Below are 24,938 nucleotides of genomic sequence, written 5' to 3'. Positions count from 1 at the left end.
ATTTACACCCAACCATGTTTTATGATGACCCCACCTGGCTACATTATGCAGATTGTGGTATAGACTTTGGAATAACAGACTAGTAGTATAACAAGTGGCTGGTGGGGACAGGAGAATTGAAAACCTTATCCCACCCGAACCTGAATGGAGTTAGTTGTTCCTAGCCATTTGAGCCTACTTTGTGGGTGAGCACGTGGTTTTTATTAGCAGATGCCCTTTATGCTGTCCTTGAAAGGGAGGTGTTAGATTGCAGCAGGAAAGGATCAGGATAATACTGGTAATTGCTGATTGTCTTTCCATTTTACCGTTTGTTAAAGTGTGAATTCTGTTCACTGCACATACATCTCACTTGTCATTAGAAAATACCAAGACAAGCTGGTCACGGTGGCTTATGCCTGTGATCCAAGCACTTTGGGAGGTGGAGGCAGGAGAATCACTTGATACCAGGAGTTCAAGACCAGCCTGGGCAACACAGCGAGACCCCATCTCTATATAAAAAATTTTAAAAATTAGCTCTGGTGGCACACACCTATAGTTCCTGCTACTTGGGAGCCTGAGGCAGGAGGATCACTTGAGCCTGGGAGGTTGAGGCTGCGATGAGCTGTGATCATGCCACTGCACTCCAGCCTGAGCTTAAGAGCGAGACCCCTTCTCTAAAAAAAAGAGGAAAGAAAAGATCAAAACAGAAGATGGAACAAGAAAGTGAGGGCTACCAAATATCTCCTGGCTTATTTTGCTGCAAATATTAATAATAATACTTTTTATTCTTTTTTTGAAATGGAGTTTCGCTCTTGTTGCCCAGGCTGGAGTGCAATGGTGTGATCTCAGCTCACTGCAGCCTCCGCCTCCTGGGTTCAAGTGATTCTTCTGCCTCAGCCTCCTGAATAGCTGGGATTACAGGGGCCTGCCACCATGCCTGGGTAATTTTTTGTATTTGTTTTTTAGTAGAGACGGGGTTCACCATGTTGGCCAGGCTGGTTTCTTGAACTCCCAACCTCAGGTGATCCACCGGCCTTGGCCTCCCAAAGTGCTTGAGCTTACAGGTGTGAGCCACCACGCCAGGCCCACAGTTTTTTCCTGTCATGAGCACATGTGTCCCAGTTGATACCTAAGTGTATAGAAAGCCCTGGGAAATTGGGAACAGCATTATTTTGTGGATACCTCTGGCTTATATAGTATGTCATGAGAATATAGTAGGTCCATGTCATGATGTTCAGTCAAATGTTTGAATTACATCTTTCCATTCTGTTTACATTATAGACATTGTCACTGAAAATTTGGAGTATTAGAAAACCCCACTGACAGTGACAAATAAAGGATTTATCACACAGAACAAGATACCCAGCAGTACACAGTCCAGGCCTGGTATAGCACTTAATTATGTTATCAGTGGCCCGAGGCCTTTTTTTTTTTTGACCCTGACATGATATAAGGTCTCTTAGTCTTGCTGCTGTAGCATGCTCACTGTGTGACTATGTCCTCATTATTATGTTTGCAAGATGGCTGCTGCATCTCTGAGCACTGCATCAGTTGCTAAGAAGGTAGAATGGCGAAATGTCTCAAACTTTCTTGGAAGCCCCATTAGGTGACTTATGTTTTTGTGTCATTGGCTACAACTGAGTTACGTGGCCACCCCTTGCTGCAGTGAATCTAGGAAAGTGAGTAGTATTGGTGACTTTTCTGGTATTGTTTTGGATCTTTTAGTTTCTTCAAGTGTACCATCAAAAATCCTAGTATTCTGACCAGGCGCAGTGGCTCACGCCTGTAAGCCCAGGATTTTGGGAGGCAAAGACAGGCAAATCACTTGAGGTCAGGAGTTCAAGACCAGCCGGCCATGGTGGCGCGCGCCTGTAGTCCCAGCTACTCAGGAGGCTGAGGCAAGAGAATTGCTTGAACTTGCGTGGTTGCAGTGAGCAGAGAACACACCACTGCACTCCAGCCCGGGCAACAGAGTGAGACTCTGTCTCAGAAAAAAAAAATCTAGTTTTCAGAAGCGTGTGACGGCAAAGGCCAGGCATCCTAGGCTGTACACAGTAAGGGAGCTCTTTTAAGTTGGGGGCATTGTGGTCAGATTGTGCTTTAAAGGCATACTCCGATGGCTGTGTGGTAGATTGGGTTGAGGGGTGACCAAATGGAAGCGAGGAGAGACTGTTGAGGAGACTTTTGCAATGGTCTAAGTGAGATTTTTAGGGGCCTGAACTAGGAAACTTTTTATAGGAATGAAGAGGAGACTGAAGATTCCAAAATATGTAGGACATCAAGTGGGTAGGACTCAGTGGTTGGTTGACTGTAGAGACAAGGAGAGAGTGAAGAAGAGTCAAAGATGATGGCTCAGGTTTCTAGCAGAAAAAAAAAAAAAATGGTGCCACCAACAGAGACCAAAAAAGAGTAGAGGAGAAAGTTTAAGTTGGTTACCTTTTTAGACACAATGAGTCCTGAGGTATATGGGTTTCTTTCATGTGCAGATCTCTAGCCACTAACTGGGAAAAGACAGATTTGTTGTATGTTAACAAATATATTTTCTTTAATAATTTCCCTTGAGATTTTTTTTTTTTTTTTTTTAATTTATTTATTATTATTATACTTTAAGTTGTAGGGTACATGTGCATAACATGCAGGTTTGTTACATATGTATACTTGTGCCATGTTAGTCTGCTGCACCCATTTTATTTGCTTTTTGTTGTCCAGAAGTTTCCAACATTTGTGTAGTCAGTGCTGTTCATCTTCATTTATATTTCTGGCTTTAGTTCATAGAGCCTTTCTTTTCCCCAAATGATAGAAGTATTTACCACATTTTTTTCTTGTCCTTCTCTGCCTTAAATGTTGATTGATCAGGATTTTATTTTGATGAGTAGGATTAAGTAAGTAAAGAAAACGGAAGAGCATTTTCAATTGTTAGAATATGATTAACATGACTTCGTTTCCAAGGTGTAGTATAAAATATGAAATACTGAATTTTTCTTTTAAAAGTACCTCTGACATTTTTTTTTTAATGCTGTTGATGTTTCAGAAATACTCTGCTGTTTGTTTCTGTCAGAATTAAAAAGGCTGGACAAGGTGGCTTGCACCTGTAATCCCAGCACTTAGGGAGGCCGAGACGAGGATCTCTTGAGGCCAGGAGTTTGACACCAGCCTGGTCAACATAGCAAGACCCAGTATCTACAAAAACTAAAAAAAAAAATTAACCAGGCGCAATGGTGCGTGCCTGTATTCCCAGCTGCTTGGGAGGCTGAGGCAGGAGAATTGGTGTAATGGGGTTAAGCCTTGGATTTTCAGGTTGTGGTGAGCCGTGATTCCACCACTGCACTTGTACTCCAGCCTGAGTAACAGAGTGGTACGCTGTTTTTTGTTTGTTTGTTTTTATTTTCTTTTCCTTTTTTTTGAGACGGGGTTTCGCTCTTGTTGCCTAGGCTGGAGTGCGGTGGCGCAATATTGGCACACTGCAACCTCTGCCTCCCGGGTTTTAAGCTATTCTCCTGCCTCAGCCTCCCAAGTAGCTGGGTTTACAAGCATGCGCCACAACATCCAGTTAATTACTGTATTTTTAGTAGAGATAGGGTTTCACCATGTTGGTCAGGCTGGTCTCAAACTCCTGACCTCAAGTGATCTGCCCGCCTTGGCCTCCCAAAGTGCTGGGATTACAGGCGTGAGCCATTGTGCCCAGCCGCTGTTTCAGGAAAAAAAAAAAAACACCCCAGATCTTGTATTTTTTTTATAAATCAGAATTAAAATAGGTATTTCATGTATTCTGACAGCAGGAGGATGCATTAGCACAACAGGCCTTTGAAGAGGCTCGGAGAAGGACACGCGAATTTGAAGATAGAGACAGGTCTCATCGGGAGGAAATGGAGGTGAGAGTTTCACAGCTGCTGGCAGTAACTGGTTAGTACTTTCCCCCAAACTCTCAGGCTGTGTTTGTGATGTTTGTGCATAATGCTTTTTAATGGTTTAATTTTGTCTTTTCTTTTTAAAAAGTTGTATTCTCTGACTTTGTATTTATTAAATGTAATTGCTGTAAAGAAATTTATTCTAATTTTAAAGTTGTACATCAATTCCTCATTCATTGATCTTCATAAAAATCATTTACTATAATAAGGTATATTTTCTCTTAATTCATTTACCCAAAATCTCACCTATTTTTTTTTCTTGTTTTTCAAATTATTTGTAAAAACTGGCTTATGTTAACATAGACTGCATATTTTTAGAACATTATTAAAACTCTTTGGAGTAATATTACTTTCCATTTTCCTATGAATATTTATCTTGATTTTGTAGCTATAATTGTCGGTCATTTGTGTGATTTTTAAAGGAAAATTTAATATTTTCAAACTATTCAAAGAACGGAATTAACAAACTTTCTTTTAACCTTTCAATTGGAAAATACGGAAACAGAAATCAACATTAACAAATCTGTAGCTTCCTTTGCTGGTTTACTTAGGACAAATTATTAAAAATAATAATAATAAATCTATAGCTGAATGAATTATTGTAAGGCTAACATCCTTACAACTGCAGTTTGGTCAAAAAATAAAACTTCGAGCCTGAGCAACTCTGTCTCTATAAAAAGTAAGAAAATTACCTGGGTGTGGTGGCACATGCCTGTAGCTTTAGTCACTTGGTAGGCCAAGGTAGGAGAATCACTTGAGCCATGGAGTTTGAGGTTACAGTGAGCAGTAATTGTGCCCCTGTATTCCAGCCTGGATGACAGAGTGAGATCCTGCCTCTAGAAAATAAATAAATAAAACATAAATAAAACTTTGACAGCTACCCTAGCAGCCCCTTCCATATATACATCTAATCATGACTTTCTCATGATTTCTGCTCAAAAGTAATCATTATTTCGATTTTTTTTTTTTTTTTTGAGATGGAATCTTCCTTTGTTGCCCAGGCTGCAGTATAGTGGCGTGATCTCGGCTCACTGCAGCCTATACCTCCCAGGTTCAAGTGATTCTCCTGCCTCAGCATCCTGAATAGCTGGGATTACAGGTGCACACCACCACACCCAGCTAATTTGTGTATTTTTAGTAGAGGCAGGGTTTCACCATGTTGGTCAGGCTGGTCTCAGACTCCTGACCTCATGATCCACCTGCCTGGGCCTCCCAAAGTGCTGGGATTACAGGCGTGAACCACTGCGTCCAGCCCATTATTTCAATTTTTTTTTTTTTTTTTTTGAGATGGAGTCTCCCTCTGTTGCCCAGGCTGAAGTGCAGTGGCGAGATCTTAGCTCACTGCAAGCTCTGCCTCCTGAGTTCATGCCATTCTCCTGCCTCAGCCTCCGGAGTAGGTGGGACTACAGGCGCCTGCCACCATGCTCAGCTAATTTTTTGTATTTTTAGTAGAGATGGGGTTTCATCGTGTTAGCCAAGATGGTCTCGATCTCCTGACCTCATGATCTGCCCACCTCGGCCTCCCAAAGTGCTGCGATTACAGGCATGAGCCACCGCGGCTGGCCTATTTCAATTTTTATAGTTATTTTGTTTGTTTGTTTGTTTATTTATTTGTTTTGAGACGGAGTCTTGCTCTGTCACCTAGGCTGGAGTGCAGTGGCCGGATCTCAGCTCACTGCAAGCTCCGCCTCCCGGGTTTACACCTATTCTCCTGCCTCAGCCTTCCGAGTAGCTGGGACTACAGGCGCCTGCCACCTCCCCTGGCTAGTTTTTTGTATTTTTTAGTAGAGACGGGGTTTCACCGGGTTAGCCAGGATGGTCTCGATCTCCTGACCTCGTGATCCACCCGTCTCGGCCTCCCAAAGTGCTGGGATTACACGCTTGAGCCACCGCGCCCGGCCTATAGTTAATTTCTTGTATTTCTTTAGTTTTAGTACCCATTGAAGTTTAGTCTTGCCCAGTTTTAAAATTTGATCTTTTTTCCCCCACTTTTTAAAATCTACCATGTTGGTTTCTGAATTTTGATGTGTCTTTTAATTGACAGTGGAATTTTAACCTTTTTTACACAAAATTGTACCCTGCTTTAAGCAGACCTCAATTACAAAAATTAATATTCAAAGTATATACAAATTGTTCAGAAATACAGATTTTCTTTAAAAAGTATATTCTAGGGCCAGGTGCCATGGCTCACACTTTTAATCCCAGCACTTTGGGAGGCTGAGGCGGGAGGATTGCTTGAGGCTGGGAATTTGAGACCATCTTGGGCAAAATAGCAAGCTCCCATCTTTGCAAAATATAAAAAATTAGCCAGCATAGTGGCACATGCCTGTCGTCCTAGCTACTCAGGAGGCTGAGGCAAGAGGGTAGCTTGAGCCTAGGAGCTTAAGGCTGCAGGAGCTATGATCATGCCACTGTACTCCAGCCTGGATGACAGAGCAGAACCCTACCTCAAAAAAAAAAAAAAAAAAAAAAAAAAAAGGCTGGGCGCGGTGGCTCAAGCCTGTAATCCCAGCACTTTGGGAGGCCGAGACGGGTGGATCACGAGGTCAGGAGATCGAGACCATCATGGCTAACACGGTGAAACTCCGTCTCTACTAAAAAATACAAAAAACTAGCCGGGCGAGGTGGCGGGCGCCTGTAGTCCCAGCTACTCGGAAGGCTGAGGCAGGAGAATAGGTGTAAACCCAGGAGGCGGAGCTTGCAGTGAGCTGAGATCCGGCCACTGCACTCCAGCCTGGGCGACAGAGCGAGACTCTGTCTCAAAAAAAAAAAAAAAAAGTATATTCTGGCAAAAATAATCAAGATAAGAACTAATGTGTTTGAAGAAGAATGTCAGATGTTACTGTATATTATGCTTCAAGTTTATAAACTTTGTATCAACATGAACATTTCATACAAGAAGAAATAGAAAAAGCACACATTCATCTTTGGTAATCAAAACACATTAAAATATAATTACAGTACATCAACTAAATAGAACCATTTCAGGTGTTAAAAATCAATATTATGTACCTAAGATTGTTAAATTCATGTCCTACATACTTTTGGAATCTACAGATAGTAGAATAGTGGTTGCCAGGGGAAATGGGAGTTAGTTATTTAAAGGATATAGAGTTTCAGTTTTGCAAGATGAAGAGAGTTCTAGTTGGTTGCACAACAGTGTGAATGTACTTAACACTACTGAATGTATGCTTTAAAAATGGCTAAGATGGTAAGTTTTATGATACATATATTTTACCACTTTTTTAAAGTTTTAAAGTCAATGTTACATAATGAAGAAAATTTGTGGGTTTTTTCCAAGCACAAAATTATATGTATACTATTATTTAAATTAAGGTGTGTGTGTGTATGGACAGACAGTGGCTAAGAGCCCAGACTCTACAGCCAGACAGAAGTCTGAATCTGGCTCTGTCATTTACTTTGTCAGCTTGGACAGCTTACTTCACTTTTCTATGACTGAGGTTCCTCATCTACAGAATAGGTGTAATAATCCTGCCTGTCATATGGTCATTGTGAGGATTTTAAATGAGTAGATACATGTGAAATCACTTTGAGTATGTGCCACTGACTAGGTGTCGTGCTATTATTATTGTTAATATTATTTAAAGTACTACATAAAATTTCTGGTTGTGTGTTAAAATATATTTACTAAGAATACATTTAAAAATCAAGCCTATTTAGTGTTTAGTGTGTGAAATAAATTGTATGTGTGTGTGTGTATGTGTGATGGAGTCTCACTCTGTCGCCCAGGCTGGAGTGCAGTGGCACAATGTCGGCTCACCGCAACCTCTGCCTCCCGGGTTCAAGCGATGATCCTGCCTCAGTCTCCTGAGTAGCTAGGATTACAGGTTCCCGCCACCACACCTGGCTGATTTTTGTATTTTTAGTAGAGACGAGGTTTCACCATGTTGGCCAGGCTGGTCTCAAACTCCTGACCTCAGGTGATCTACCTGCCTCAGCCTCCCAAAGTGCTGGAATTACAGGAGTGAGCTGCCATGCCCAGCCTTGAAATAAAATTTAGTATCTTTTTTTGGGGGGGGAGTTAGGGTCTCACTCTGTTGCCCAGGCTGGAGTGCAGTGGTGCGAACACGACTCACTGTAGCCTCAACCTCCTGGGCTCAAGTGGTTCTCCCTCCTTGATCTCCCAAAGTGCTGGGATTACTGGTGTGAACCACTGCACACAGCCTAAAATTTAGTATCTTTTAGTGATTGCTAGATCTCTTTGTCAGTGAGTTAGTTAATCTAATGGGCTGATAGCAGCTGAGGATGTCCACAAGAATACTTGTTAGCTAAGGGAAGAAAATGGAGGGATATATGTGATATATTTGTTTTCTTTGATGCTATTATAATTCTTGTGATTTTCATATGTGAATACAAGACTTCCACACCATGCCCTTTCATTCTATATCTGTAAAATTTAGAAGCTTTAAAATGTATAATATACATTTTTTATAATTCTGAACCTTTTTGCTCATGCCATTTGTTCCCTGATGTAGAATGTTCTTTTCTGTCCGTCAAGGCCCAACCTGAATGTTGTCGTTAAATGTCAGACCTTTCCTCAGTCTTCTTAATCATAATCATAAAGCCCTTCCACTCTGTAGCACTTTTTATTTCTACTACAACATGTTGAAACAATTATAAACATTAGTGCCCTCCACTTTATGGCAATCCCATGAGATGGAGCCCCTGATTTTTGTGTCTTCCACATTACCTACCACAATGCTTTGTACACTGCTTAGTTGTTCATTGTATCTTCAAAAAACAGCCCCTATCCTGACTGTCTGAAAACTAGAATTATAGGAGAGCCTGCTAGGATAGTTCAAGTAGATAATACATATTGATGGTGTCGGGAAAGATTCTAAATATAATCTGTTGGTTTATATTAACTAGTTAAGTAATAAACCCCAAGTGTATTGGGCTGTATTCTGCATTAGGGACTGAGAAATATATAGATCAAAATGCATTGTTTCTATCTTTGATCAACTCTCAGTCTTGAGGGAAAATGATGGATAAACAGATCATTGCAGTGTACTTTTGCAACCACCGTACATAATGGAGGTTCAAAAAGGGGGCAGCGGCAGTGTAGAGGAAGCTTAAGTCTGCCTCTGCTTGGGAGATTCACAGGATAGTACATTTAGAGGGATTTGAAGGAAGAATGTGTTTTGCCAGCTGGACAAGTTGGGGAAAGCATTCTGGGCAGGACAAACAGTGTATGCAAAGGCATGGAGGAGTAAGAGAGCCTGCCAAGTCAGAGAGTGTGATTGGTCAGTATTTCTGGAGCAAGCTAACATGGCCTTAAATGAATATAGGAATCATTTTCTAAAAAGTGCTCTTCAGCTGTATTATATTTGGAGATTAACTATTTGACAATTAATGGAACAACTATTGAAAGCTTTTGTATATATTTTGCTTGACGTAAAACTCTAGATTAATTGACTAAGAATTGTCTCTTCTAAATTGCGGTGGCTCACACCTTTAATCTCAGCACCTTGGGAGGCTGAGGGAGGATTGCTTGAGCCCACGAGTTCAAGACCAGCCTGGGCAACATAGCAAGACTTTGTCTTTATAAAAAATTTAAAAACTAGCTGGGCATGGTAGCGTGTGCCTGTGTTCCCAGCTACTTGGGAGGCTAGGTGGGAGATCGCTTGAGCCCAGGAGGGTCAAGGCTGTAGTGAACTATGACTGTGACACTGCACTCCAGCCTGGGCAACAGGTCAAGACCCTGTCTCCCCGACCCCACAAAAAAAAAATAAAATAAATACATGGTTAATTTGATTTTTCTAATTTAAAATGTTGGAAGTATATTTTGTTATGTGAGTTTATATGTATATATGAACAGAAATATAGTCTGTTGATAGAAATGTCACATAATTTCTTGCTCAGATAGATTGTTTCTACTTGTTTTTTGGTCAGTGATTGAGAGCATGGGCTTTGTAGTCAGGCCTAGTTGAGATTCCTGCTCTATCACTTCCCTCGAGCCCTAATTTTCTCACAGAAATTGAGTATTAAATGGGAAAATGCTTGTAAAGCACTTAGTATGATGGTTGGTATGTGTATGCCTACAGTAAATAATAGCTCTAAAGTACTTCTTTAGCACTAAAAGCTCCACCATAATGCTGGTTCCAGTTAATTGAATTATTCGGCTAACAAGAACATCCTTTTAGTTCTCTGAAGTGTTTCAGAGCACTTTCCCTGCATTATGACCTAGAGCATAGAGAAAACAGTTATATTTTCATCAATGATTTAAGATCCTGTAGTCCCTTATGGCAGTAATTTAAAACATCAGTTCTTGTAGAGAACTGTCATCTAGAAAATTGGGCTGGAATCTGACTCCAGCGCATGCACTGGCAATCACATAGTGGAATTTGGGGCTTGTGTGTCTTTTGGCACTTTGTGTATATGTATTTTGCTCCTCTTTTTTTTCCATCCTTAAAAAATTCCTAATGTCAGCTTATTTTCTTGCAGTTTACCTTTTTTTCCCTAAAAAGAGAATATCGGAGAAAAATGTTATTTCCCCTCTGTAATTCAGGTATCTTTAGAGATTCAAACGTCATCTAATCTAACATTATTACAGTTGATGAAACTGAGAATCTCCAAAAAATTAATTGACTTGCTCTCCCTCAAATATTTGGTTAGTGGAAGAAAAAGTGAGTATTTAAACCAGTTTCCTAACCAGGAGGCCTGCACAAATACAGCTTAGTGCTGGCAAATTAATTTCCACACCACCCATAAAGATGCTTAAGCCGAAAAATAAAATCTGCCAGGAGGGATTAAGAACCGTTTTGCCTGGAATAGAAAAGGCTGAGGCAGAAAAGAATAATAATGGTTCTAGTGGGTGGTCCTGATGCCTGGCTGGAGAGGAGGGCCACAGAACAGTGGTAACTTGTGGGTGGCAACAACTCAGTAAACGGCCTGTGGAAGCTTGAGATCCTGGCAGCACAGAGGCTTAGGGATGTCCTCCACTGTTTGGATAACCTCTGAGGCCTCCAGCCCTGCCATTCTAAACTTGTAACAGTGGTGCTCCTGAGTATTTAATCTATGTGTAAGGTTAAGATTACTAAGAGGGGGAAGTAGAACTCCAAGTGGTTGGTGGCCCAAGGGGTTTTAATTTTCTCCAGTGTCTTTTAACCTGAAACTAATTCTAAAATTCCTTGAGCATGCTTCCATTTCACCATGTGTAAAATTTAGAAAGTTTTCAATCCTTCATGATAGGATTTAGTGTTTTCTTTTTCTCATTTTTCTGGAAAAGCCTATTTCAGTAGTATAATATTTTCGTTACCTTTCAGAGGTAATGGCAGATTATCATTAATTTGAAATGAGAAACTATAGTGAAATGCAGAAGCATTGTTTATGTTAGTAACCTTTACCAAATACTCTTAAATCACTGATGTACATTAAAATGATATACAGAAGGTACAGAATACTGTGTATAATATCTTACTCTCTGGGTATTTTTCTTACTCCGTGGGTGATTTTTGTTTGAATGTGCATAGTCATTCTCTAGTAGGATATGTAAGAAACTGGAACTAGAAACTATGGGGGAGAACCAGATATCTGGGGGACAAAATAAGCAAATTATTATTTTTCACTGTATATCTTCTATACCTTATGAATTTTGTATCATTAATTACTTATTTAGAAAAAAAACAGAATTTGCTTTTAGTATTACACAGAATAATGAAAACAGAAGATTCTAGACCTTGCTATCTATATTCTCTGGCATATAGGCTGTTTTTATGTGAAACCCTTCCTTCATTTGAAATTGTATTCAGAGCCCCACTGTATAAAATAATTTTTTTTAAAGGCACTGCTCTGGGCAAAGCCAGGGTAGGGATTGTTCTGGTGTCCCTCCGGTGTCCCTGGGGGTGTTTTTATGGAACCCAGTGGGTGGCAGAACATAACGAGGACTCTGGATGTAGTGGAATGAGCACAAGGTTTTGCATCCCGGCTCCGCTACTTGTTGCCACATAGCTTTGAGAAGGTTGCTTATTCTCATTGAGCCTCATCACTAAAACCTCCCTCCCAGGTTGTCGCAGAGCTCAGTATCTGAGGCTTAGAATGGGGACTCAGTGGAAGCCAGTTTCTTTACCCCTCCTTTCTGTGCACTTGGCTCACAACATATCTGGAGTGGCAGGAAAGCAGTAAAAGTAGTCATATCCTAACTTTAGATTTCGAAAGTCAAAGATACTATTTTGCCAAGCTATTTTAGATTATGGTGTTTTTTGTTTGGTGGATTGGTTGGTTTGGTTTTTGAAACAACCAGTAAAGGATTTTGGACTTTTCTTGGCTCTGTTGGAGGCTACCAGTTACTCTGGGGGTTGAATAGTGACTAGAAGTGGGTATGAAAAGAACTTCCCACATTCTGGTAATGTTAGTTCTTGACCTGGATACTAGTTAGGTGGGTGTGTTCGCTTTGTGAAAATTCATCATTACATACTTAACAATTTGGGCACTATTCTGTACTTGTATAAAAAGAAGGCTTTTAAAAAGAAAAAATAATCACAGACGTTACTTTTGTGAAATGCTGTCCATTGGCATCTGTTGCCATATAGAAGCATCCTAGTGCCTTTTCTGAGAATCCTTCCTTGATCTGAAAATGTTGACATGTTTCCCATGGCCTTTCTTTTTGGGGTATATATGTCTATAACTAATTCAGATGTCTTTTGTGAAGGAAGATTGAGGTTAATAAAGGACAGATTTCACGCTCTGATCATAGTTAAGTTGGAAAGATAGCAACTTGTACACTAGTCTCTGTTTCTAGAGACTGCCTTCAACTTTATTGGCCTCTGGACCTAAAACTGTGATATAGCACTCTTGGCTTTTAACTTAGCTCCAAGGTGACAGGGTGCTTAAAGATATCTTCTCTATTATCTTAAAAATGCCTACATTTGGTTAGATTATAAAGTGGCAGCAAATAAATGGTTGTCTTTAATGTCAGAGAATGGGTAAATTATTGTTTATCCTACTATAAGCAATTTTAATACAATTCAAATCATAGGAGAATTTTATGTGGAAACTATTTGGAAATAAAAACAGGCAAAAAGTTTTATGTGGTTTTTGTATTTGTATTTTGCATAGTTTTGGGGCCTTCAATTCTGTGTGGTCTAAGAAAAAAATCTCAGCCTCTATTTATTTTAAATTTGCAAAGACTTCAGTTTTCAAATCATTTAACTCTACCAATATTCTTTCTTGTGTATGGACAAATCAACATGAGAACATGTCTGTACTAGGCCTTCCTGGGATTGTGTTTTGGGTAATGGCAATAGATGAGAATGAACTGGGAGTATGAACTCAGACTGAGAATGAGAATCGGAAGAGGATTAATGAACAAGGAAAAGGATACGAAATCTGACTTCCCCCACTACCAGAGGAAGAGAGTCTTGGTTTTCTATCAGAGGAGCTATAGACTTTATTAAGATTTATTTTATTTTAGCCTTGTTTTAGTTTCTAAAACTTACTCTATCTGCAGGATATGGATTTTTCAACATTTGAGTAGTTATTTGAAAAGTTCATAAATGTAAATGCGAAGTGATGAGCAACTTTATTATAATAACAGCATCGTGAGCGCATCCTATATGCCAGGCAGTAAATACATTATAATTTTGTCTTTATATTTGCTTTTTAAATGCTCTTGTAAGTTACATCTTCATTTTGAGGAACCGAAGTTAAGAGAGGATAAGAAACTTGCCTAAGGTCACATAGCTAAAGTGATAAAGCCATCGTGGTCCAAGCCCAGAAATGTAAATTCCCACTATTTCATTTTAAAATGTTACTTTATATTTAAAATTTTCCTTAGGTTGCATACTTTGTAAGAACTATATTTTTTGACATGCCTGTTGGACCAGCTCTCGCAGACTGCTTATCTGACAGATGTTTATAGTTGGCTGCTGACCTTTTTTTAACCTTTTAAAAATTTTTTTTAAATTTAACTTTACGTTCTGGGATACATGTGCAGAATGTGCAGGTTTGTTACATAGGTATACCTGTGCCATGGTGGTTTGCTGCACCTATCAACCCATCATCTAGGTTTTTGTTGTTGTTGTTGTTGTTTTGAGAGAGAGTTTCACTTTTGTTGCCCAGGCCAGAGTGCAATGGCACGATCTCGGCTCACCACAACCTCCACTTCCCGGGTTCAAGCGATTCCCCTGCCTCAGCCTCCCGATCATCTAGGTTTTTTTTTTTTTTTTTTTTTTTTGAGACGGAGTCTTGCTCTGTGCCCCAGGCTGGAGTGCAGTGGCGCGATCTCGGCTCACTGCAAGCTCCGCCCCCCCGGGTTCACGCCATTCTCCTGCCTCAGCCTCCTGAGTAGCTGGGACTACAGGCGCCCGCCACCTCGCCCGGCTAATTTTCTTGTATTTTTAGTAGAGACAGGGTTTCACCGTGTTAGCCAGGATGGTCTCGATCTCCTGACCTCGTGATCCGCCCGTCTCGGCCTCCCAAAGTGCTGGGATTACAGGCTTGAGCCACCGCGCCCGGCCGATCATCTAGGTTTTAAACCCTGCATGCATTAGGTATTTTTTCTGATGCTCTCCTTCCCCTTCCCCCCGACCCCTCGATAGGCCCCTGTGTGTGATGTTCCCTTCCCTGTGTCCATGTGTTCTAATTGTTCAACTCCCACTTATGAGTGTGAGCATGCAGTATTTGGTTTTCTGTTCCTGTGTTAATTTGCTGAGAATGATGGCTTCCAGCTTCATCCATGTCCCTGCAAAGGACAGGAACTCATTCTTTTTTATGGCTGCTTTTTAACCTTTTTAATGAGTTTGGGGAAAGTGCGTTCCTTTCTCTCATGTTGGGACTTAAAATTTGTGCTTTGAGGCCAGGCGCGGTGGCTCACGCCTGTAATCGCAGCACTTTGGGAGGCCGAGGTGGGCGGATCATGAGGTCAGGAGATCGAGACCATCTTGGCTAACATGGTAAAACCCCATCTCTACTAAAAATACAAAAAATTAGCCGGGCATGGTGGCAGGTGCCTGTAGTCCTAGCTACTCGGGAGGCTGAGTCAGGAGAAAGGCGTGAACCCAGGAGGCGTCGCTTGCAGTGAGCCGAGATCACGCCACTGCACTCCAGCCTGGGCGACAGAGCGAGACTCCGTCTCAAAAAAAAAAAAAAAAAAAAATTGTGCTGTGCGTCTCCTCCAGACTTAGCAATAGGGAGAACTAGCAGTGACTAAGGAGGCTGACATTAATGCCAATTGTAAGTTAAAGGCTCATCTTTTCCATAGGTCTCATTCTGTGTTCTAACTCTGCCTCCAACTATGTTACTTAGGGGAAATCACTTAACCTTAATCTTAGGCTGTCATCTGCACAGTGAGAGTTGAATTAGATCTCTCAAGTACTTTGCCACTCTAAAACTCTATAATTCTATGTTCAGAATTTTGTTTTTCTCCCTTCCTTCCCCCTGAATTTCATTTATTTATTTGTTTATTTATTTTGAGATAAAGTCTCACTCTGCTGCCCAGGCTGGAGTGCAGTGGCCGGATCTCAGCTCACTGAAACCTCTGCCTCCTGTGTTCAGGTGATTCTCCTGCCTCAGCCTCCCGAGTAGCTGGGATTACAGGTGCACACCACCATGCCTGAGTAATTGTATTTTTAGTAGAGATGGGGTTTCACCATGTTGGCCAGGCTGATCTCGAACTCCTCACCTCAGGTGATCTGCCCGCCTCGGCCTCCCAAAGTGTGGGGATTACAGGCGTGAGCCGAGGGTTGCAGTCTTACAGCTCACTGTAGCCGTAATATCCTGGGCTCAAGCAATTCATGCCTCAGCCTTCCAAGTAGCTGGAATTCCAGCCATGTGCTACCATGCCCAGCTAACTTTTAAAAATTATTTGTAGGGGCAGGATCTCACTGTGTCACTCAGGCTGGTCTTGAGCTTCTGGGATCAAGTAATTGTTCCACCTCAGACTCCGAAAGTGCTGTAAACTGTAGGCATGAGCCACCACGCCCAGCCGTTCTTTTAGCCAGGTATCAAACATAAAGTGAATACTGCAGTATCTGGACATAGTACACACACAATAAAATGTAGTTGTTGTTGTTAGGGGATTTTCCCATGAAGAGTTTTCAGCATTTTTTTTTTTTTTTTTTGAGATTTCAATATTAAAAGAATGGAGATCAACCAAGAAATTTTCTTAATTCTGGATACCCCCTCCTCGTGGCTGTTTCTGCATAGCTCTGGCCAGTAGGGAAAACTCAAGCTGCTAGTGTCTGTTCTTTCATGTCATTTGGAGTCATCTCATGACTACCTCCGAGCAACTCTATTTGCCTTGTTCCTGGGAGATGATATACTGAGAGAAAACAGGAGAGCAACTGGTAGTAAGAGATCTGTAGCACAAAATGTTGAGATTAATTCTTCATAAATACTAAGAACAGATTTGTGTTCTGAAATCAGACTCATGGATGTGTGCTTTATATTAAAACTCCAATTCTGAAATAACTGTTATTAAAAGGTTAGAGTCAAGGGCCTATGACTGAGGAGAAGGAAACTAGAAATACAAACTTTATGCTTTTAGGATGATGGAGTTCAGAGTTTCCTTGCCATCATGTAGTATAGTTTATTTACCCATAAAGGAAATCCTTCAAAAACATCCAGCCTTCATTAGAAAACTGCCACAGTAAGAAGTCCTGCTTCTTAAGGCAGCTGCTTATTCAGCTGTTAAGTTCTAGTCCTATGGAAGCTATTTTACTGAACCTAAATCTGTATCTGTATTTGTTTCCTTCATATAACAGTCAATATATCTTCCCTTCTAGCATTAAATGTCCTCCCAGATATCTCATTCTTCCCTCTTCTCTCATTTGTACTGTTAGACTTCTTCCCTCTTTTTTTTTTTTTTTTTTTTTTTTTTTTAAGAGATGGAGATCTCACTATGTTGCCCAGGCTGGTCTTAAACTCCAGGGCTCAAGCAATCCTCCCACCTCAGCCTCCAGAGTGCTGGGATTTACTAGCATGAGGCACCATGCCCCCGGACCCCTCCTTTTTGTTCCTACTCTTGACTCTTCATCACAGTGTCTTTCCTTACATCTTCCTCAGTGCCTTCACAATGTAAATAGAAACGAAACCCAAAAATAATAGCAAAACAACTTTTCTTTACTCCTGTTCTCTGTGCTTTTATCAAAAATGTAATATTTTAAACAAATCCATGGCTATTTCTGTGCAGCTGTGACGAGTAGGGAAAACTCCAGCTGCTGATGACTGTTCTTTGTCATATATTTGGAGTAATCCTGTTATTATTAAAATAATTCGAAAATTACTTTTGCCCCAAGACACAAAAGCTGAAATACTCTTTTCACAAAGTATTGTTGGTAGGTTAGTAGTGATTTGTACATATATAATTAGTATTGATTTTTTCTCAGTGTTTCTTCATTGCTCAGCCCCTTTCTAACCTTCATTGACTGAAAGCAGATGCTTATATCACCATCTCTGATTTTGCAGAATTGATCTGTCCTTACACTACGTTTAGCATTGATTGTGTATGGAACATAAATTGCTTTTCTCATGCATATGTATTCCGCAACTCTTTCGGTCTGTGATTATGCACTATAACCTATTTAATTGAAAAGAATGTGCTAAAATTTAGTCATTGTCCATTCTGCTTACAAAAGCAGTTAAAACATGCTAGAGAAATATATCAAAATTTTAAGAAAGAGGCCGGGTTTGGTGGCTCACGCCTGTAAATTCCAGTACTTTGAGAAGCCGAGGCAGGCGGATCACCTGAGGTCAGGAGTTCAAAATCAGCGTGGCCAACATGGTGAAACCCTGTTTCTACTAAAAAAAAAAAAAAAAAATTAGTTGGGCATGGTAGCACATGCCAGCTTCTCAGGAGGCTGAGGCATGAGAATTACTTGAACCTGGGAGGCTGATGTTACATACAGTGAGTTGAGATCAGGCCATTGCACTCCAGCCTGGGCAACAAGAGTGAAATTCTGTCTCAGAAAAAAAAGGCTGGGCGCGGTGACTCACGCCTGTAATCCCAGCACTTTGGGAGGCTGAGGAGGGCTGACCACCATCATGGCAAACATAGTGAAACCCCATCTCTACTAAAATACAAAAAATTAGCCAGGCGTGGTGGTGCATGCCTGTAGTTCCAGCTACTTAGGAGGCTGAGGCAGGGGAATTGCTTAAACCCAGGAGGCGGAGGTTGCGGTGTGCCAAGATTGCGCCACTGCACTCCAGCCTGGCGACAGAGGAAAGCTTTTTGCTCAAACAACTGGTAAAATGGAGTTGCCATTATCTAAGATAGGAAAACTCTTGCTACTTGGGAAGGTGAGGCAGGAGGACTTGAGCCCAGGAGTTGGAGGCTATAGGGTGCTGTGTTTGTGCCTGTGAATAGCCCCTGCACTCCAGCCTGGGCAGCACTGCAAGACCTCATCTCTTTTTTTGTTTTTTGTCTTTTGTTTGTTTGTTTTTGTTTTTTTGGTTTTTTTTGAGACAGAGTTTCAACTCTGTTGGCCAGGCTGCAGTGTAATGGCGCAATCTCGGCTCACCACAACCTCCGCCTCCCAGGTTCAAGCGATTCTCCTGCCTCAACCTCCCGAGTATCTGGGGTTACAGGTGCCCACGACCACACCCGGCTAATTTTTGTATTTTAATAGAGATGGGGTTTTGCCATGTTGGCCAGGCTGGTCTCGAACTCCTGACTTCAGGTGATCTGCCCACCTTGACCTCCCAAAGTGCTGGGATTACAGGCATGAGCCACTATGCCCAGCCGACGTCATCTCTTAAAAAAAATTAGTTCAGCCGGGCATGGTGGCTCATGCCTGTAATCCTAGCACTTTGGGGAGACTGATGTGGGTGGATCACTTGAGCCCAGGAGTTCGAGACCAGCCTGGCCAACATGGCAAAACCCCATCTCTACTAAAAATATTTTTAAAATTAGCCAGGTGTAGTGGTGCACGCCTATAATCCCAGCTACTCTGGAGGCTGGGCAGGAGAATGACTTGAACCTGGGAGGCGGAGGTTGCAGTGAGCTGAGATTGCACTACTGCACTCCAGCCTGGGGAACAGAGAAGACTCTGTCTCAAAATAATAATAATATTTCCACTTTCATGGAAAGTACTTAGTACAGATTCTGGATACAAACAGATGTTTGTGCTTGGCCAACATTTGGAGGCAGTAAAGAAAACTTACAGAATAACCACATATTAGAACTTGAGAAGGAGACTATGTATATATATATAGTCTCCCTATTAAGTAATTTACCTAAGTGGTTTAAATAGGAATGTTTACTCTAAAGTGAATCTTGAAATCTCGGTGTTTATAATTGTCAAGCCTCTTTTTTTATAAAACAGAGGTGTGTGATCAACAGGGAGTGGTTTTTTTTTCCCTAATTTTTATTTCATAGACCTAGTGAAGCTTCTTAATTGTTAAATATTGTTATAACAATATATCTGGGCCAGGCACGGTGGCTCACGCCTGTAATCCCAGCACTTTGGGAGGCCGAGGTGGGAGGATCACGAGGTCAGGAGATCGAGACCATCCTGGCTAACATGGTGAAACCCCGTCTCTACTAAAAATATAAAAAATTAGCCAGGTGTGGTGGTGGGCGCCTGTAGTCCCAGCTACTCGGGCGGCTGAGGCAGGAGAATGGCATGAACCCAGGAGGCGGAGCTTGCAGTGAACCAAGATGGCACCACTGCCCTCCAGCCTGGGCGACAGAGCGAGACTCCGTCTCAAAAAAAAAAAAAAAAAATCTGGGTGGTACATGGTGACTCACGCCTGTAATTCCAGCACTTTGGGAGGCCAAGACAGGCAGATGGCTTGAGCCCAGGAGTTCAAGACCAGCCCCGTCTACATGGTGAAACCCTGTCTCTACAAAGAATACAAAATTTAGCCAGGTGTGGTGGCGTGTGCCTGTGGTCCCAGCTACTCAGGAGGCTGAGGTGGGAGGATTGCTTGAGCCCGGGAGGCAGAAGTTGCAGTCAGCAGAGATTGTGCCATTGCACTCCAGCCTGGGCAATAGAGTGAGACCCTGTCTCAAAAAAACAACAAACAAACAAAAAATACATCTGGGGCCAGGCGCGGTGGCTCACGCCTGTAATCCCAGCACTTTGGGAGGCCAAGGCAGGCAGATCACCTGAGGTCGGGAGTTCGAGACCAGCCTGACCAACATGGAGAAACCCCGTCTCTACTAATAGTAAACTACAAAATTAGCCGGGCGTGGTGGCACATGCCTTTAATCGCAGCTACTGAGGAGGCTGAGGCAGGAGAATCGCTGGAACCGGGGAGGCGAGGTTGCAGTGAGTGGAGATTGCGCCATTGCACTCCAGCCCAGGCAACAAGAGTAAAACTCCGTCTCAAAAAAAAAATCTGGGAATATAAGTGCACCAAGGACTCTGATTTTATATTTCTATTTTTAACATACGAGACAATACCTTATCCATAATAAAGTGCTACAGTTTTCAGTCATATAATTAGTGGAACATATATTTCTCTGTGACTTAGTTTTTTTATTTGTAAATAGAGATAAATAATAGCACTTATGTCATAGGTTGTTGGGAGGGATTAAATTAGTTCTAGCCACATCCTATGGCATGTGCCTATAGTTCTAGTTACTTGGGAGGCTGAGTGAGACAGGAAGATTGGTTGAGCCCAGGAGTTTGAGGCTGTAATTTGCTATGTTCTTACCTGTGAATAGCCACTGTAGTCCAGCCCGGGCAACATAGCAAGACCTCATCTCTCTAAAAAATTATTTAATTCATGGAAAGTACTTAGAACAGTGCCTGCAGACAGCTGATACTCAATAAATGTCAGCTGTTACTAAAAGGAAGAGTTTGCTTCTAAGGCACTTGGCTAATGTGTTAAATACTCTTTTTTCCAAAACTGCAAATATAGATTTGTTGTTGGTTTTTTTTGTTTTTTGTTTTTTGTTTTTTTGAGATGGAACCTCACTCGTGTCATCCAGGCTGGAGTGCAGTGGTGTGATCTCAGCTCACGGCAACCTCCACCTCCCAGGTTCAAGGGATTCTCGTGCCTCAACCTCCCAAGCAGCTGGGATTACAGGTGCCTGCCACCATGTCCGGCTAATTTTTTTGTATTTTTCATAGAGACAGGGTTTCACCATTTTGGCCAGGCTGGTCTCAAACTCCTGACCTCAAATGATCTGCCCACCTCAGCCTCCCAAAGTCCTGGGATTACAGTTGTGAGCCACTGAGCCCAGCGCTAGATTCGTTCTTCTTTTATATGCAGTACATATTTATGGTGATTGTCTTTTGAATAAAAATGATTTTTATTCTTGATTGTTAAGGAAACTTTAGTAAAATATGTCAGACTATTTTAATTGTTTTTTTGTTTTGTTTTGTTTTTTGCCTGTTACATGTGAATATATTGGTTGAAAACTTTTTAGTTATGAAGTTTTTCTATGTGCTACTGTCTTGTATTTTATATATCTAGCATTTTGATTGTCGAAACACTTTTTGACCCCAAATTATGATTTTGTCATTGCAGGCAAGAAGACAACAAGACCCTAGTCCTGGTTCCAATTTAGGTGGTGGTGATGACCTCAAACTTCGTTAATTAATAGCACAGCAGATGTGTGCCACCCATCTTTACATAGACATTGCTTCTAGTTGGCAGAAATAATTGATTAAAAGACCAGAAACTGTGATAACTGGAGAGGTACTGCGGTCTGTTTCTCAACCTTAGGCAGTAATAGACATCACAAACTGCCATGGTTTTGCACTATGATTATACCTGCATTTCTGATTTTTTAAGCATGTAGCCAGTAATAATTTGAAGTTTTTTTTCTATGCAAGCTTACCTTGTTGGCATTATTTTAGGGAGTTAAAACTATCTACTTGTAAAGCTCCTTTACTTCCACTTTAATTTAAAAGTTCATGTCATTTAAAAACAGTTCAAGAAACTAAAATTATATCAGAGGGTTTTCTCTAATCATTTTTTCTATTTTTTTTTTTGTACTTCTAGATGTTTTGGTTATACAGCTTCATTTTAGATAAGCATTCTTGTTTTTTGTTTTGTTTGCCCCATTTCCTTTTGTGTTTTTATAGTCTATAGCATTTTAAAACTGCTGATGTTTGCATTATTTACAGGCTAAAAACCTAGTAGCATAGAGCTGTCTGCCACAGCCTTCTGACAAAGTTTACAGTTATTAAAGTTGCAGTATCCTTTTAAATGCTAGTAATCAGCACTCTTTCTTTCTTTCTTTCTTTCTTTCTTTCTTTCTTTCCTTCTTTCTTTCTTTCTTTCTTTTTTTTTTTTTAATAGAGACAGAGTCTCACAGTGTTGCCCAGGTCTCGAACTCCTGGCATCAAGCGATCCTCCTGCGTCAGCCTCCCAGAGTACTGGGATTACAGGCTCTTTATTTTTAAACATAGAAGTTTTAAATTGGTATTATCTCTGTACTCTGCCCCAGATTGTTTTAGCTTCTGTTCTGTAATCATGAGTTTGGTTGGAGATATTCTCCATAGATGATCTTCTACTGAAATGCCTAAAGAAGTCACAGGCTGGCTTCTGTTTTATTCAGGGATTTTTTTAAAAAGTCAATCAGAAAAGGGATACTGGAGCTTCTTCATGTATGTAACAGCATATTAAACTGGAGACAGTGATGAATCAGCTACAAAGGTAATACTATATTAAAATCATGTTTAAGATAGCTGCTTTTATGTGTATTTTATATTGCATGCTTTTGTAAAAACATGCTGGGTGATGGTGAAAGATTAGTTTTAGAGAGAAAATGTTCATCTGTGCAGAGGATACATTTTCTTCCATTAATTCTGGAAAAAACATTCACAGTTATATATATGGTATTTTGCAAAAGGACTATTAATAGAACCTTTCAAGATAAATTAATGTAAGAATATTTTTTAAATAGGCTTACTGTCAAACTGAGTGCAACTTTTTTTTTTAGATACAGACTGGAAAAAAGTGCTAAGTCATTTGGCACCTCCTTACAAATATTTTTCATGGTCACATTTATTAAATGTTACTACATTTCTGAATTTTTGAAAAATGTATTTTATCATAAAATGGCATTATTTTAAAGGGTGAAAAACTGACACAGTCAATTCAGAAAATGAACTGAAGTCTGAATAAGGTCATTGCATTTAAAAAGCATATAACTGTACTTGATTGATGAGGGAGGTGTTACTTTCATTGTATATAGGTCTTATTTCATAAACAGATATCCTGTATCAGAATAAAAATATTTGTTATATATTTGAAGTCATGCATGGTAAGAAGTGTGTTTAAATTGTTATAAACAATAATGCATCATTAAAGGCCATGCTGATCTTGCATAACTATAAGTACTATGAATGAATTTGGTTGGTTTTGGTGGTGTACAGCTCACATGTTTACACACTCAGTGCCCTAATTTGCCCTGAGGGAATTGCTTTTTAAGTGATCCTTACAGTGGTGTTTTATGTTACTTTATTACAGAGCTCCTTGGTTTTTTATTTCTGCAGTTAAATTTTTTTAAATAACATGATGATGGTACATTTTCCTCTGTTGTCTAGCTAAGGGCTTTCAGTCCACCAGTAAATAAGATCAAATGCTATTAAATGTTCCTATTACCATCCTTCTGTAAATACTGGATTTTCCTGTCATTTAGCACCATGCTGCTTCTGTGTGTCTTAATGCTGGCATTAAGATCATGAGCCCTTTTTCTCCAGTAGTACAGGCTTTGAAAACTACTTCTATTAAGTTATTGATGCAGTTTGATATTTTTTCATAATCTGTATTTAAACAAAATTACATCATTGCATCATCTTTTCTAAATTCATCTCCATTAAAACTTGCCTTAAGCTACCAGATTGCTTTTGCCTCCATTAGCCATACTGTGTGTTTGTTTAATTTACTTTCACAATAAACTTCTGTGTAGTAAAAACAGGGTCTTGGCTCTTTACTGACCTAACCCAGTGATTTCTAAGAAAGCAACAACAGTGGCATCTAGTGGTAATTTCTGTTGATTCCAAAGAAGACTACTTTAAATATAGATGTCACAAGGTATACAAATCCCCCAGTGTCTATTATGGTTTTCAAAAAATCTGGCATGATTTACCCATCCTGTGAGATACGACCATAATAGTGATAGTTGGGAGGAAGAATTTTAAATTACACATCCAAATTAGTTCCAGCTTTCAAGCTAGTTGTTTTGGAAATATACAGCCATTTTGATTGTGCTGGTGTTATATCAAACATTCTTAAGACTCATGGCATTTTCCTACAACAGAAAAGCCCTTTTCTTTGAAAGTATACCTTAAGATTGACCCGTAATAAACAGATTTACTCATTAACCACCAGACTTACTGCAAATGACAAAAATGCCTTTAAATTCTGAATTGACGCCATCAAGGGAAATTCCAAAGAGGATTCATGCCCTTAATTTCAAAAAATTGAGCAGTAACAGCGTGGTTTTAGTAAGTATATCACTTCTAAAAACATAATTGAATATGCTATCTTGGGGCTGCTTGGTGAAAAATATCTTCCTTGATTTATGCCTCATTTGGCAATAGGGAGCTTTTCAAGCTATAAGCCATTGTATTATCCATAAGACATTACCCCAGAACTTAGCAGCTTAAAACTGTGAATACATATTATCCCACAGGTGAGTCACAAATCCGGAAGTAGCTAAGATCAATGGTTCTGGTTCAGAGTTCCTCACAAGGTTAGAGTCATCCTGGGCTACAGTCATCTCAAGGATTGGCTGGATGAAAGATCCCCTTTCAAATCCACTAATGTGGTAATTGGCCTCGGTTCTTTGCAGCCTGCTAGATGAAAGGCAGATGTTCCTTGCTAGGTGTTGGACAGAGACCTTCCATTTCAAGCCCACTTGGGTCTTTCCATAGGACAGTGCACAGCAGGGTAGCTGGTTTCCCCCAAGGCAAGTGATCCAAGAGAGTACACACCCAAGTTGAAAGCAATTTTTGAGATGGAGTCTTGCTCTGTTGCCCAGACGGGAGTGCAGTGGCGCGATCTCAGTTCACTGCAACCTCTGCCTCCCGGGTTCAAGCGATTCTCCTGCCTCAGCCTCTCGAGTAGCTGGGATTACAGGTGCCCATCAACATGCCCGGCTAATTTTCGTATTTTTCAGAGACGGGGTTT

General features: G+C 40.6%; 1 protein-coding gene across 3 annotated transcripts in view; it reads left to right on the top strand.

Annotated features, from left to right (window-relative positions):
* Nucleotides 1-23,721, top strand: part of CBFB (core-binding factor subunit beta) — a 78,632-nt gene extending 54,911 nt beyond the window's left edge. For 2 of the 3 annotated variants that reach the window (XM_031658172.1, XM_003917010.4), the window contains 2 exons: nt 3,756-3,851; nt 21,324-23,721. In XM_031658172.1, coding sequence (XP_031514032.1) covers nt 3,756-3,851; nt 21,324-21,392 — 165 coding nt within the window. In that variant the 3' untranslated portion in view covers nt 21,393-23,721. Of the gene's footprint in view, nt 1-3,755; nt 3,883-21,323 lie in introns of all 3 variants that reach the window. The other variant, XM_017953485.3, reaches the window with a different exon arrangement.
* The last annotated feature ends 1,217 nt before the right edge of the window (nt 23,722-24,938 follow it).

This window comes from Papio anubis, chromosome 18 (genome assembly GCF_008728515.1).
Source record: "Papio anubis isolate 15944 chromosome 18, Panubis1.0, whole genome shotgun sequence".
NCBI lineage: Eukaryota > Metazoa > Chordata > Mammalia > Primates > Cercopithecidae > Papio > Papio anubis.
This window is presented reverse-complemented; position numbering and strand designations above follow the sequence as displayed.